We start from the raw sequence: 15522 nt of genomic DNA on the forward strand, positions 1-15522 counted from the left end.
CTGATGCATCTGGTTAGCAGGAAATAAGGGAAATTGTGAGGACAGAGATTAGAAAGAGGTAAACGTGTGGAGTTGGTGCCAGTTAATTAATGACGCTGGTGATCAGCGCATGAGCTGGTCTGGATCACGTTTCTTTCCTGTTTACCGATTGGCCCCTCTGGTTTACGGTAACCGTTCCTGCACTGAGGAAATGGGTTCCAGTTACAGACGTTGGGGGCACTGGACAATGTTAATGTCGTTATTTGTTTATTGGGGGGGGGGGGGACTTTCAGACTCACTTTCCTGATCACATTTGCCCTCTCAGCAGACCCCCTGTCGCCAAGGAGACGCGGAAGAGGTGCGAGTAAACATAAACGGGGTAGGGAGAATTTGGGGGGGGGGGGGATGCGGCGGGTGGCGTCCTGTCCAGAGAGGAGCGTCGTGGTCTGGACACGGCGCCGGCGTGTGCTTCCAGCATCCTCCTGATGAGGCCGGCCTTACTAAATGGATGTGTACAGACCCAACCATTCCGGGAACAGAGAAAGCCGTATCCTGAATTGACATTTACCAAAGCTTGAGCCCCCGCCCCACCTAAATGGTACAGATAACAGAAGGTTAACAACATTGCTACATGAATTTAGCACCTTGGACAGCATGCTTGTGACCGTCTCGCTTTGCCAGCCACGTTGCGGTTGCGTGTGCATTGGCTGGCGGTCGAGGGGCCGCGTGTTCGCAGCCAAGAGCGGCTCGCGGATGGCGCGGGTCGCAGCAGGACGGCCGGAGCGATCTTCTGCCTGCCCGTCAGGCCGTGACCTCAATCAGTGGTCGGGGCGCATTAACTCTTAATGACACGCGTCACAGGCGCTATATGCGTTTGGATGAATAAATATGGGGGGAAAAATGATTGTGAAAAGAGGAATTCACCAAATCAGATTACACATCTAATGCTGAACAATGTTTTTCATCATTTTGTTATTTGGAAAGAGAGATCTTTACTTTGGAAATACGTACGATTAAGCGCCCGTTCATATTACCGATCCCATAATGTTTTTCATTATTTTGCTACTTGGAAAGAGAGACTTTTACTTTGGAAATACGTACAATTAAGCGCCCGCTCATATTACCGATCCCATAAGGTTTTTTTTCCCCTTCACATCACTATTGATTTCTGCATAGCGGAGGGTCAGGTGACCCTCGGAGGGATGCACATGCAGCCGGGCGGGGCGGCGTAGCCCCGCGCACAGCAGCTCGCGGCCCCGCGCATGCATAAACACGCTAAGTGGCTCGGCGTGGTGCAGCCTGCTGCATTATTCACTATTACACTGTCAGACCTCCCCCCCCCCCCCATCCAGCCTGGCACCCCCCAGTTGTTCTGCAGTATGTTTCCCAAAAGCATATTTTCTAATAACTTGCCTAGCTGGGACCATGCAACTGAACGGTTCCACCTACGGAAGTAACTAACCAGGGCATTTGGGAAACGCACCCCTGGACGGTTCTTTAGACAGTCGCGCTGATCTGAAGAGGGATACATCATGCTGCAGCGTATATAAACAATACTATCTCTATATATACGCCTGAGCATGTCTGCATCAACCTAAAAAACTCCTGAAAAGTATATCTGTAATAAAAAAAGAGCATAGCAAAGGCTGTAATGATTCTGGAGTTCTGTGGGAGTTATTTTTTATATAAATAAAGTGTGTTGCTGTTTCTCGGAAGCAGTTTCGTTTTATTTTTCATTGTTATTATTAGTATTGGTTTGTATTTTCACTGCACGAGACTGCAAGGTATTGGGGAAAGTCTCATTTTTATCAGCGAACTGCTATTCTCTCTGGCCTCTGTTTACCGTTTAATTAAATTATTTGTGAATCGCCTTGTTTTGCTGTTGGTTGTATTATGCTGTGGAAATTGAAATGAAAGACTGGGGAGAGACAGCCAAGCTCCTGCTTAAATGTGTTGATGAAATAATCGTGATGAACAATGTAATAAGGCCTGTCTGTCTTTCCTAAAAGAGTGAGGCTTGTGTTGAAGGGACCATCCTTTCATCCATCCATCCATCCATTTTCTGCTTATCTTAGTCAAGGTCCTCGGGAAATAGAGGCATTTGTTCTGAATATTATAATTATCGTCATATGTTGGGAAGACTTTCTTGGTACCTGTATTTTTTCAGTTCTTCCTATATTTAAAAAATTTTTTCTATATAAAACAAAACTATATAACTTTAATTCTGAAATGCAGTAGTTCTGTATATGTGGTTCTATCAGTCTATCAGTGAAGGGCATTGCGTGCTTCGTGGGGAATAAATGTGGATTTTTGTGCGTCTCCCTCTGCCCCCGTGTGCAGGAGGTGATCCTGAAGCGAGCCGCTGACCTGGTGGAAGCTCTCTATGGGATGCCGCACAACAATCAGGTGAGAAGGGCACTGCAGTGCCCGTGCTCAGGCGTGGCTTTTCATATCTGTGCACAGGGTTCGAGTCCCGCCTGTTCTTTGTGCGTGTGCTGATCGCATGTCCTCCCCATATAATGCAGGTTTCCTCGCGGTAATCTGCCCCCCCCCCTCCCCCCACAGGCCAATGAGAGGCAGGATAAGCAATTGAAAGAAAAATAAAAAGTAGTAAAATTTTCACTGACGCTTTTCTGTGCACAGAAGACTGTATGAATGACGACGTGTTGATAAGCCGCTGCAGGCCGTCGCTGCTCCATACCAGTTGACTTTTATTATCAATGAGCTCATCGTTAGTAACCATGGCGCCTGTCGCCACAGGAGATAATCCTGAAGCGGGCAGCTGACATCGCCGAGGCGCTCTACAACGTCCCGCGGAACCACAATCAGCTGCCAGGCCTCAACAACCCCTCGGTGCACGCCGGCATGATGGGGGTCAACTCCTTCCCCAGTCAGCTCGCCGTCAACGTGTCGGAATCCTCGCAAGCCGCCAGCCAGGGTAAGCCCCCGCCCTCCCCCCCCACCACCACCACCACTCCACTGCTCCACTGTGTGATCATCCACTGCATTTGAGGAGGATTTCGCAGTACTCTACATGTGCGTGCTGTTTATATTCATTTATTTGTAAACACCCTTATCAGGCGTAGTTATACACTCAGAAAAAAGGGTAAAAATCTGTACCTTTGTCACTGGGGCTGTACCCTCAAGGGTCTGCCAATTGTACCCTTAGCCTGTAGGTAATTATACATTTTAAGGTACAGAAATGGACTCTGAGGAACATTTCTGTACTATTGATGGTACATTAATGCTCTTTGTACCTTTGTGATGTTCCTCAGAGTTAATTTCTGTACCTTAAGAGGTACAATTACAAGGGTACAGTCCCAATGACAAGCAAAGGTACAAATTTTTACCCTTTTTTTCTGAGTGTACATATAATTGCATCAATAAGAGTGCAAAAAAGATAACTGGATGATATGAGAGCCAGAAATAACCAGAAATTAGAGAATGAAAGAACACTTCGCCTTTTCAGGATCTTATCTGTACGACTGATATTAACCACAGTAATCAAACCATGATTAAAGATGGCGCCTACACGTGCAGGAGTGAATCACCATATAGCCGCTCCAGTCTACTGTTTCATTTCCATTTCTACCCGATCACCTTCACATCCCAAAATAATGCTGAGCTCACACCCTGCATCAGCTGCCAGCAGAGGCACCCTTTTAAGGAAACACAGCAACAGGAAGTGATGTCATCGACCGTGTAGCTCGCCGACTCCTCTGCACACAGCCATAAAGATGACACGGCTCCCCAGTTCCCCGCAGTTTGTCGCCCTGACTATGTCATCCTTCCTTCTGTTTATTTTAGGCTTTTTAGGCCTCTGTTGCAACCTGACCTCTAACACCGCAGATGACTAACAATCACACGTCCTTTTTTTTATCTGCTTATTAATAGATTTGCCAATAGGCTTGATATACTTATGATACCCGAGCAGAGGTAGATAGTTCAGGTCCAAAAAGTAAAAATGCAGACCAAGATTTGGTTTCAACCAATCAGTTGAGTATGAAGAGTCATAGTCACAAAGTACTCAACTGGTTGGCTGAAACAAAACCTTGGTCTGGATTTGTACTTTCTGAACCACTGTACACAAGTACGGGAATGAAATATGAGCCATTTTCCACTATAGACCTTCAAGCTTAGGAGGAAGTGCAATAATGCAGGCTGTTAAGGGGCTTTAAGAGCGGCAACGTGCCCATTAAGAGGCTCTGCTCTGCCGCCATGTGCTGCACTGGTCTGCGCATGCGGAACGCTCCAGAAACCCAGGTCTGCATCTTCTGCGCAAGATCCCCTTCACGCTGCACGTGCGGCCCTGCAGAATCTGTACTGGGCCGCAATGCTAGAACGGAATAAATTAAAATACATAAAAATATATATATATATATATACGTATAAATATGTATATATATATTTTATGAAGACGCTTATGATGTTTTTATTTGAGCACATGCGCTGCACACCTTCCTCGTGCTTAAAGGAGAGATAGTATTGTTTACTTCCCTGGAAGACACTTGTGAAGTTCCCCTCATGAATAATCCAGCAGGTATTCCTGCTTCCGCGCTACAGTAATGGCCCCTTTCCCCTTTGAATCGCAGAGGAAGCGTTTCTATTTGTCCAAGTGAAGTTCTTTGTGCTCCGGCACAATCCAGGAGGTGGCGTGGCGGTCAAAGCATCCGGTGGAATGAGAATGGTGAAATATTGATGACACGGGCCTGGGTCCTCAAATCCACATTCACAGCCAAGGGTTGAGCTTTCCTTGCGTACCGTTTTTTTTTTTTTTCTCGCTGAAAGAGACTGGAATCTGCAAGCAGTGCTGTTGCTGCAATGCAGGAACCAGTAAAAGTAGATGTCAGCACTTTGCAAGGCTGGGAAAGTGCTCCAGTTTCCCCAGGAAGGCTGTCAGATCCGAGAAGACCCGTTTTTTTCCATTTACATACTTTAGCGTCGCGATTTAGCATTAGCATAGGTGTTAGCATTTTAGCATTAGCGCGTGTGGTTTCCCGGCTTCTGCTCCTGCCCCTGTTACCTGCTAATCGGCTTTAGCGTTGTGCTATATTGTTTAGCATTACCTTCTGCTCGCCTGCTCCAGTTCTGCCCCTGTTACCTGCTAATCGGCTTTAGCGTCGCGCTATATTGTTTAGCATTACCTTCTGCTCACCTGCTCCTGTTCAACCCCCCGGTTATCTGCTAACGTGCTTTAACGTCATGCTATATCGTTCGGCATTAACCTCTGCTGACCCGCTCCTGTTCCGCCCCCGGCTGCAGGTTTCAGCCGGAACACGAGCAGCGTCTCGCCGCACGGCTACGTGCCCAGCTCCACGCCCCAGCAGAGCACCTACAGCTCCGTCACCACCAGTATGAACGGCTACGGCGGTGCCGGCATGTCCAACCTGGGCGGCTCGCCCAACTTCCTCAACGGCTCAGCGGCCAACTCTCCTTACGCCAGTGAGTTTCGGGTTTGTGTACCGTACCCAGTTACCCTGCCTCCCCGATCGCTGACTTTGCTTTTATTCCATAACCAGACCATCATAGGACCCCCCCCCCCATCAAAATGCATTATAATAGACTTTGATGCATGCCCACCAGGGCCTAGATTGGCATTATTTTTACTGAACAGATATGCATATTTCCTCATGTGCTTTTTTAATTTTCTCGCAAAACCCGATGCAGATCGTCGGAATAGCCATATTGGAATAATCCTTATTCCACAAGTTTTTCAGGTGTTCTGGAACATTCCTGAAGCACAGAAACGTGTCTGCAGTTCCTTGTAATCACTACACTTCTACTAATATTAGAGTGACGGGGAAGGGCTTAGAGAAAGAGAGAGAGCGGCGAGAGATTTCTCCAAGAACCATGGGTTTGGGTTTGTGTAATTATTACGGGAAGACTAGGGGTGAGAATGTCGCCAGGCTGAATGGTCACTGGCAGGAAATCTGAAAACAAACCACAGCAGTTACAGACAAACGATTTACACCACACTTCCGCATCGACCCTCGTTTGGACAGAAAAACGTAACGTGCATTACTTGCCAAGTCCTGTCACTTTAAGAGCTTCAAAGTATTTTGTGCCCCTGGACCGAAACAGGATAAATATTACTACAAACACTTGTCTATAACGCATGACAACTCGCATCACACTAACCTTGTATTCTTGCCTTTAAATTGAAGGCTGCTAATTAAATCAATAGAGTAATTGGCGGAGTAGCAATTCAATTTCTGCACTTTGATTTCACGGTGTTAACAAGTGCTCTAAGGAGCCTGTCGAGTCTGGGCACGCATCTCCAATCAATAGGGGACACGGCTCTTAGTTCTAGTTTTCATTAATTGATTAGTTCCTGCACCATAATGGATTATGGCATTATTACGAGGTTTAACTTGGACGGCCCCGGAATGTATAAATGTAAAACGATAAGGACAATAAAAAGAGCAAGAAATTGCATGGCAGCTAGAAGGTGACGACAGCAATAGATAAAATCAGTCAAGGAGAAAATGCTCTTAGCATATTAATAATTAGGGAATTCAGCTTTCCCTTTCCTTTGGGGACAGAACTGTGTGTATAAATGTAACATTTATATAGCGCCTTTCAAGACACCCATAGTGCTTTACAGAACTAGTAGGGAGCCACTTCAGCCCCCACCACTGTGCAGCCCCCACCTGGTTGATGCGACGGCAGCCATTCTGCACCAGTACGCTCACCACATAGTAGCTACGGTGGTGAAGGGGCAGGAGAGAATTCACCAGTTAGATACTGGGGATGATTAGGGGGCCAGATTTAATAGGGCCACAGGGGGCAATTTTAGCCACGATGTCTATATCGTAAAAAAAAACGATATAACCAACCAAAGAAAGTACAGCCAGTCACCTGTCAATGGTGGTGGTGTTGGTGGTCTAGCAGTTAGGACGCTTTCCTCTGGACCAGGAGATCATGGGTTTGAGTCCTACCTCTGGCGCTACCATCATTGGGTCCCTAAGCAAGACCTTTAACCCCAAATTGCTGCAGGGGAACAAGATAAGAGCGTCCTGCTGTAAATGTCAATGCTTACCCAAGAACTGTCCAAGGGATGTGAAAATCTACAATAACATTCAGATTTTCAAAACTGAATTTAATTAGATCATCCTTTATCAGTGTGCTGGCCTGCCAGTGGTGCCCAGTGGCGCCCTGCACTTCTCTGGTGAGCCTGTAGGGGGCGCCCGTGTGTCAGCCGGCAGTAACGGCGCCGTGCCCCTCTCGCCCTGTGCCCCCGCAGTCGTGCCCTCGAGCCCCACCATGGCCTCTTCCACCAGCCTGCCCTCCAACTGCAGCAGCTCCTCGGGAATCTTCTCCTTCTCGCCCGCCAACATGGTGTCTGCCGTCAAGCAGAAGAGCGCATTCGCACCCGTGGTGCGGCCCCAGGCCTCGCCGCCCCCCACCTGCACCAGCGCCAACGGCAACGGACTGCCAGGTGAGTGACTGGTGTGCCGCTCGCCGCACGGACAGCCACCGCTTTCCCTTCCCCGCCCCGCGGCGACGCCCTCTGCTCTCCGGCCGGCCTGCGATTAACACCTCCTTCTCTCTCTCCTTCCTCCTCCCGCGACCCTCCACCCCAGATCAGGCTTTTGTGGACTCTAGCAAGTACTCCACTACCAACCCGCTACAGAGCCTGGCCTTTTCCTGAAGTATGTTACACACACCTCCGCATCCCAGCATCTGTGCGCACGTCCATCCATCCGTCCATCCATCCATCCCTCCCTTTGTCCTTCATCCATCCATCCTTGTGAACTCGTATCTAGAGCTGTGGCCTTCACTTCTAGGGCTGCTCGATTATGGCAAAAGGAAATTATAAAAAAGCATAATAGCGATTATTTGCGCTAGATATTGAGATTGCGATTATTTATCTCGATTACTCATTGACTTTGAAAATATCGTGCTTTCATTGACTTTCATTGACTTTTTATTAATGGATTTCCTTGAACTCTAAATATAATTAAACTGAGAAAGAAATAAAATGGTCTGGATTGGAGTGACCTGGGTTTACAACACATGACAAAACGGGAGCATCAGCGCAAAACAAAATGCGGCACAATAACCCATTTTATCTTATTTCGTTTTGATAATCGTTGGAAGCCAAAATCACAATTGAAATTTAAATTCGATGAATCGATCACACAGCCCAAGTGCTTTCATCGTTACATTGTGCCGTTTCTTAAATTCTACATCTTACTTTAACGCTATAAAATGAAAGGCTACACATGTGCATATTGACAGCTTATCTCTCTTTTGGTCATTTTCCTCTTTTCAGTCAGTTTTTCCTCCAGTTTCCTGCCTCCAAGGGGTAAATCCAACGGCCTATAGAGTGTTAGTTAGCTGTTCCCAGCTCTCAGTAGTGATTCTGTTCCTTCTCATCTCTCTGTTTATTGTCACTCTTCATTATCTTTGAGTGTAATTTTTTCCAGCATATTTTTTGTTTCCAAATAATGATATGGGACTGTGTGTTTTGATTAATGAACTTTTTGCATTTTGTTGAATCGTGTCAGTAGGCCACAATGGAAAGCCTGTGTAGCACCTAGCAGAGGAGATCTTTTGGCTGCTGGGTTGATGTTGTTCTTTATCTTATCACCCAGACCCTTTTTAAATGGACGGGACTAGATTATTGGTTGAGGTGGCAAATCAATAAGAAATCAATAGGCTTATTGACAAATTCCTGCAATGACCGGCAGTATTCTGTATTATGGGTTTTGGGGGGGGGGGGGCTGCCTGTTGAGAGCTGTTTTGTTTCTGGTTGTTGTCCCTGGACTTTTCTTTTTTGGTTTTGCATCACTTTTGACTTCTGGCTTGATAGTCAAACATGAACTATGGTGGTTAAGTAAACGCTGGACATGCTTAGTGTGGGACAGCCAGGTAAACGCAGGACACGTTTAGGTGTGGGACGGCCGGGTAAACGCAGGACACGTTTAGGTGTGGGACGGCCGGGTAAACGCAGGACACGTTTGGATGTGGGACAGCCAGGTAAACGCAGGACACGTTTAGGTGTGGGACGGCCGGGTAAACGCAGGACACGTTTGGATGTGGGACGGCCGGGTAAACGCAGGACACGTTTGGATGTGGGACAGCCAGGTAAACGCAGGACACGTTTGGGCGTGGGACGGGCGGGTAAACACAGGACATGCTTGGCGTGGGACGGGCGGGTAAACGCAGGACACGCTTGGCATGGGACAGGCGGGTAAACACAGGACAGGCTTGGCGTGGGACGGGCGGGTAAACGCAGGACACGCTTGGCGTGGGACGGGCGGGTAAACGCAGGACACGCTTGGCGTGGGACGGGCGGGTAAACGCAGGACACGCTTGGCGTGGGACGGGCGGGTAAACGCAGGACACGCTTGGCGTGGGACGGGCGGGTAAACGCAGGACACGCTTGGCGTGTGACGGGCGGGTAAACGCAGGACACGCTTGGCGTGGGACAGGCGGGTAAACGCAGGACACGCTTGGCGTGTGACAGGCGGGTAAACGCAGGACACGCTTGGCGTGTGACGGGCGGGTAAACGCAGGACACGCTTGGCGTGGCCCGGGCGGGTAAACGCAGGACACGCTTGGCGTGGGACGGGCGGGTAAACACAGGACACGCTTGGCGTGGGACGGGCGGGTAAACACAGGACATGCTTGGCGTGGGACAGCTATGCCAGGAATCAGTTCTCTGCAGGCTCAGAAGCATGGTGGCAGAGAGATTTGAGCAAACAAACGCTCCATGTTCTCGGGGCTACTGGAAACGTTTACAAATGTTCACAAACACAGTGGCTAAAGCTCAAGGGCATTTTCCCCCCATTTGACATTCATACCACAGAACTTTCCCAGTTACATGACAGGGGAAGGATGCAGGCAGCGGGAGAAAAGCTTTAAGTGTCACTAACGTGCAAAGAGTTTCAACACTAGCGAGACAGTGTGCAAGAGTAACAGCGGAGCAGCATACTGAACGAGTTACTGAGCTTGCATGCTCTGAGAATAACGTTTGACTCAGTAAGAACAACAAAACAAGCTCATTAATTTGACCCTTATAGTCAATTACTGTGATAAAGGGCAACCCTCCCTGGAAACTGTTTTTTTCCCCCATCATATCAGAGCCAAGTGAGAACTGGGTCCAAGGCAGGAGAAGTCATTAAAATGAAGCTTCTGTGCAGTTTGTGCCTCTCGTGATTTTTTATTTTTTTTTGGATCCTACATAGTGATTTGTCTACTTTAAAGAAGTCAGCTGGTATATTTGGTCTGTTTTTGCCTGAGGAGAAAACCATGGATTCTGAGGTGGAACCTGGCGTAATGCGTACCAGCCCGCTTCAGAGAGCTTAGTGAATTCGCGTGAGCGGACAGGATGGCTACCCAAATATCAGGCGGAAATAGTTAACTGGGTGTAATGTATCCCGAGTATCGCCGAGACTTTTTTTGGTCAAGAAAACAGATTGATATCTTAGAAGAACCCATGCAGAGCAAAGAAACAGAAAACGGATATAAATTTCTGTCTATTTTGATGTCGGCCCCAAAAGTCAAGAGAATGTTCTCTGATTTGTTCATTTCAGTCTGTAAACTCTTTCTGACAGTGAAAATCACTACTCAGAGGGTTGCAGTTATTAGGACAGGAACATGGATTCAGTCGATCAAGCAATGATTAATACACTGTCTTTTTTGTTTGTCCTTGAACAGCACTTCCAGGAATGATCATCCCTCAGATGTAGAAGATTTGCAAGAGAGCAAGAAACACGTGACAACTTGGGCAGGAGTTATGAAACTCTGAAATGAGACTAAATGCAACCCTTGAAGAAATTAACCTTTAACTCAGGCCTTTTTAAGAGGATTTACATTTGAACAAAAAGAAAAATAAGGACAGTTACAACTGCTTTTTAAATTTGTAAATGCAGACTCTTTGTTTGTTGGTTTGTTTGTTTTTTGAGAATGGAAGGTGATGCCACAAATTATTCTGACGACCCCAGCCTGCCACAAAAAAAAAAAGAACTGTTTATCCGCAAACTGCTTTCTGTCATTTAGTTCTCTTTTTGTTTATATGTTCGGAATTTTACCAAAATTGTACTATACACAAGGGAACCCGCCTGCAGAGACTAACTTAGGATTTCAGTTTAAGAGGCTTGTGAAAAAGAAGATGTAACGTCAGGTGGGGGGGCCGTTAAGGGCAGCTGGCCGGTGGTTGAACTACTGGGTGTGCAGCGGAGCGTGTCCGGAGCGCAGCTCCTGCTCATAAAGGCAGCGCCTAGTCTTCGTGGGCTTATTTAAGCTATGAAGCAGAGTGCAGTTTCCCGAAGACCCTAAATGAGATTTGACGTTACACCAGTGGAGACATACAAGACATTTTGGGGGGGAGGGGGTGGGGGAAACAATAAAAACATACTTATATGTAAGCGCACCGGAATATTTACTAAGCTTACACGTACCTAAACCACGTTGAATCAACACAAAGTTTTGCCTTCTCTCTATAACAATGATATTACCTACTATAGAAATAAAAACTTGTCTAATAGCCCGTGATCCTGAACTTGATAAGCAGTTGGAAGATGAACGGATGGATGTTATTAATAATTTAGTACTAGTAATTTTCAGCTTCACTTTATTTTTATACTGTAGCGTCACGTAAATTTACGCATTTGCAGTTTTGCGAAAGATCACGGTACCGGACACTTGGAAATGTTTGCGATGCTACAGTTTTGAGTACCTGCGCCTGCTGGGATTTTTATTAATGATATTTTTAATAAGAGAACGGACAGTGTACGTTTTTTACGGAGGTGGATGTCTTGGCCCGTGATCCGCGTGAGTCTGTATCGATTTCGCTTTATATCGATTGCGCAAATGTCACGGTCCCCCCAGCCCTTCGTGCGCCTGCAAATAACATTTTTTTGGTGTGCACACTTTTGTAGATTAAAGGACAATGGCATTTTTCCAGGATTTGTTCCATTTTTACCTTTTACTAGAGGGTGAATTGCTACTTTGGGGAACTGTACATAAGACCCAAGACTAAGATTTGTACATCCGAAAATGGCACAAAAATTATTTTAATAATCAATACAGATAATGTAAATGTCTGGAACAATATATCTCGGTTGCATTTCGCTTTAAGTACCAGTAATCTAATATACATATTTAGATATGCCTATTCTTCAATTCTATACTAATTAATTAATTGATTCCTGGAGGAATTTATTAATTAATATTTGGAGGCTGTGCGTGTGTCTATTTTTAAACAATGTTCTCTGAAGGCATTAAGAGTACTCTGAAGCTATCCTTGGATCCCGGGCGTATCTCCGGATCCTGGTCGGTATCAGCCCGATCCGGTGAGAGCCCGGTGCTCTGATAAGGAGTCCGTCACGCGCGAACCGAGCCCCCGGACCTTGGGTTTCAAGCACAGGGACGTATTTCGGCGTTCAGTCTATTCCAGCACAATCACTACCTGGGACCTGGCTCTCTGTGGCTGGGGCACGATCTGCTTTTTGTACTTTTTCATTATATGTTTTTTTTTCTCCAGCACATTCCCAGGGTGAGTATAATTACCCGGCTCCCCACATACTGACCTTGTGAAGTCTTTAGCTGAGGAGAAACCGTGCTGACAGGACACGTTAAAAAAGAGAGAGGGGAAAAAATCTGCCAAGACTGATATTGGGCAAGGAAGCTGCAATCCAAGCGTGTTTGTTCACATTTCGTGAGCCGTGCCGGAGTCTTGTCCAGTGCTGCAAGTTGTTAGCCTAGATTTCTAATGAACACAAGGCGGTCCCAATTACCTAGAGCCCCGTCCCCAGGGTCCCCTCAGTTCCCATGTCTAACCGATCTCCCTGTGCGTATCGACGCCGTGGGAAGTGGAAATGAAACCTCTCGAATTAATTCTGAAATAAGAGAACAAAATGTAATAGGTTTTAGCACAGAAAGAAAGGAAAATACAGAAGCCTTCATTGTTAACCTTTTTGCTGCTAGTAGCACCAGAAAATCAGTAAATTATACGTGTAGTCGATATTGTTCTCATTTCCCTGTCGACGTATAAATGATTTTTTGCCAATAATACTTCTGTCGGTTTGTTTTGTGTTTGGTGTAGTTTTTTTCACGAACGAGACTGTGATATACCTACAGTTGGCCTTTGTTTGGACGCCAGGCATCTGTTCTTGTAATGCTAATGGGGGCAACAAATTTTGGCCGCGGGGGTATCGTTTTTTTTTTTTCCAGCAGGCGCTGCTGAAATAGCCCCCCTCCTCCTCCTCCCCCCGCGCTATTCGGATGTTCAGAGACCCAGCAAAAACGCCACATCACTTTTAACGTTTCTGTTATTGTATCTGTTGTACATAATAATGAATGTTACCTGACGTGATATGTTTTGCCAATGTCATTGTTTGAAATTGTATTTATGCATTAAAATGTCCTAGGGCAGCTTACGTTATATACTGTCACTGATGCTATGTCATGCGATTCGCCAACTTAAGGCTGCGAATGAAAGGCAAAAAAGGAAGGGGATCCCTGTAAATTACCCATAATCCTAGTGTGTGTATCTCTGGAATTTATGCATTCATTCTGTTCCATAATTTTAATTTCACTGTGTATGATTGCAATGTAAAAAAGTGCCGAACGATTTGCTTTCATCTTCTACCATTATTCATATTGTTTAAATGTTATTTTAAATGTATAATTTGTATTTTTTTTCTATTGTACAAGCCATACTTGCTTTTTATTTCCATCCCGGAAAAAGTACTTGTCTATTTTTGTATTAATTGTATGATAAGAAATGTTTGTTTTCGTTTGTTTTAAATTCTAAAACTTGTTTCAAAATGTACAGTATGACAAAAGTATTGTACCCTCATAATATTTAGTTATGTTAATTTTTTAAATATATAAATATATAAAGATATATCTCCTGTTTTACTTTTTGAGGATTACAGCTACTGTTCCTCATTTATATTTTGCTTTGGTTCTTCTGCTTTGTGAGTTAATTCACCCCCCCCCCCCCCCCCTTCCCCCCAATAACTTTTGTTTTTTTTTATTTCGTATTCCTTTTTCTTTCTCTCTTTGTCTATTTAATTATTTATAGCCTACTTGGTTTTTCCCGTAACGTCTCAGTAAAATCTTAAGCAGCTGTTCAGGAGTTGTAACCTTGTGCGTTCCCCGTGCCCACGCGACTTAATCACGGCGCATTCGCAGAGAAACGCGATGAGAAACGATGCTAAGGTATGTGAGGGACATTCACCTCTCTCGTCGTACCCCGGGCTGAGTGATGTCTTCCCAGTAATCACCGCTGGAGGTTTCTCCGCTTTTATGTTTTGGCCTTGGGTGTCAGGTGGGGATGAGGGCCTGGAACAGGACACCGCGTGGAGATTACTGCACTGGGGCGATTAATATTTAATGCACATTGCAGCTGGGTGCTCTGGAACAGGGGAAAGATGTATTATGCTGTTGAGTTCTTTGTTTTGCCCACATGTCTGTTATCACTTTTAGTTTGGGGGATGGAATAGGGAGAAGATTAACAGCCATAATCTGCAAAATTATATTTTTGTTTGGTTTTTTTTGTATAAAAGCAGTGTGCGTTCAAAACTATTTGAGCTTTATTGCAGGCACTTTGTAAAAACAAATAGTAATTATTAATAAAAAGTAAACAGTCATGATCTGAATGTGTTCTGGGCAAAATGCTATGGAATAACGCGGCAATTTGCATGCATACAGTTCAGTTAATATCATCATACCGATGCTATCATATTGGTGAATTAAGACGGGTGGTTTTGCTCCGATAGCTTATTGGTCGTTTTGTTTGTCCTGTCCTTCCTACCAAACGAATCGCCTTCCTTGGGAAATTGAGTCACTTCATCCATTGTCTGTGACGTAATTCGGCTACCTGTTTTTAAGGTTTACGGTTTTATTGAGCTTCAGTTAAGAAGGGGTCATGGGGGGGGGGGGGGGGGCTGGACTCTAATCTTTTCATTTGTATCTTTCTTTACTAAAAAGATTCATATTACTGTTCCGTGTCATAGACGGACTCGGTTTTACTATAGTTATGCCCTGAAAAGATTTAAATTTTGTTCTGAAAAAAATCTGGTTCTCTTTTTTCTGTTAAATCTTTTTCTTGGTTTGATAAACACTGATTAGTCATATCATTTGGCAAGCAGCAGAATAAGTAAATAACTATTGTACATACAGTATATATATGATTTGTAATTAAATTTGACCTGTAAAGATGTTTTCAACTTTCACATTATTTAATTAAAGCTATTTCTTGTCTGTGATTGTTTTAATGTTCCTCTGACCTTTCCTTTATTTCTAATATAGCTATTACGTAAAACTGTAGGTGCCTTTCCGAGCACGATTTCCTCTTCATACTCGCGGCAGTAATGGCCCAGATTCTGTAGTCGGAGGCCGGAGGATCTTCTCCATTTTTTTTCCGTCCTCCGCTTCAGTTTCAGCACCATCCATTCAGCAGATTATCCTTTCCGTTAGCGGACTGAGCTCAGCCACTTCCTGACAGTGTTTGCATCAATTTTTAGAATCTTTAAACAGAGATAACCACAATTATGGCACAGGAAATCACAGAGGGTCTGAGGGATA

At 45.3% G+C, this 15522-nt stretch overlaps 1 protein-coding gene across 3 annotated transcripts in view; it reads left to right on the forward strand.

The window, feature by feature from the left end:
• Positions 1–15203, forward strand: part of LOC111850541 (transcription factor COE1-A-like) — a 113233-nt gene extending 98030 nt beyond the window's left edge. For 2 of the 3 annotated variants that reach the window (XM_023824535.2, XM_072706400.1), the window contains exons 12-17: positions 2320–2385; positions 2740–2917; positions 5242–5421; positions 7223–7417; positions 7563–7631; positions 10645–15203. In XM_023824535.2, the coding sequence (XP_023680303.1) occupies positions 2320–2385; positions 2740–2917; positions 5242–5421; positions 7223–7417; positions 7563–7630 (687 nt within the window). In that variant the 3' untranslated portion in view covers position 7631; positions 10645–15203. The remainder of the gene's footprint in view (positions 1–2319; positions 2386–2739; positions 2918–5241; positions 5422–7222; positions 7418–7562; positions 7632–10644) is intronic. The other variant, XM_023824551.2, reaches the window with a different exon arrangement.
• Positions 15204–15522: the final 319 nt, after the last annotated feature.

This window comes from Paramormyrops kingsleyae, chromosome 24, assembly GCF_048594095.1.
Source record: "Paramormyrops kingsleyae isolate MSU_618 chromosome 24, PKINGS_0.4, whole genome shotgun sequence".
Taxonomy (NCBI): Eukaryota; Metazoa; Chordata; class Actinopteri; order Osteoglossiformes; family Mormyridae; genus Paramormyrops; species Paramormyrops kingsleyae.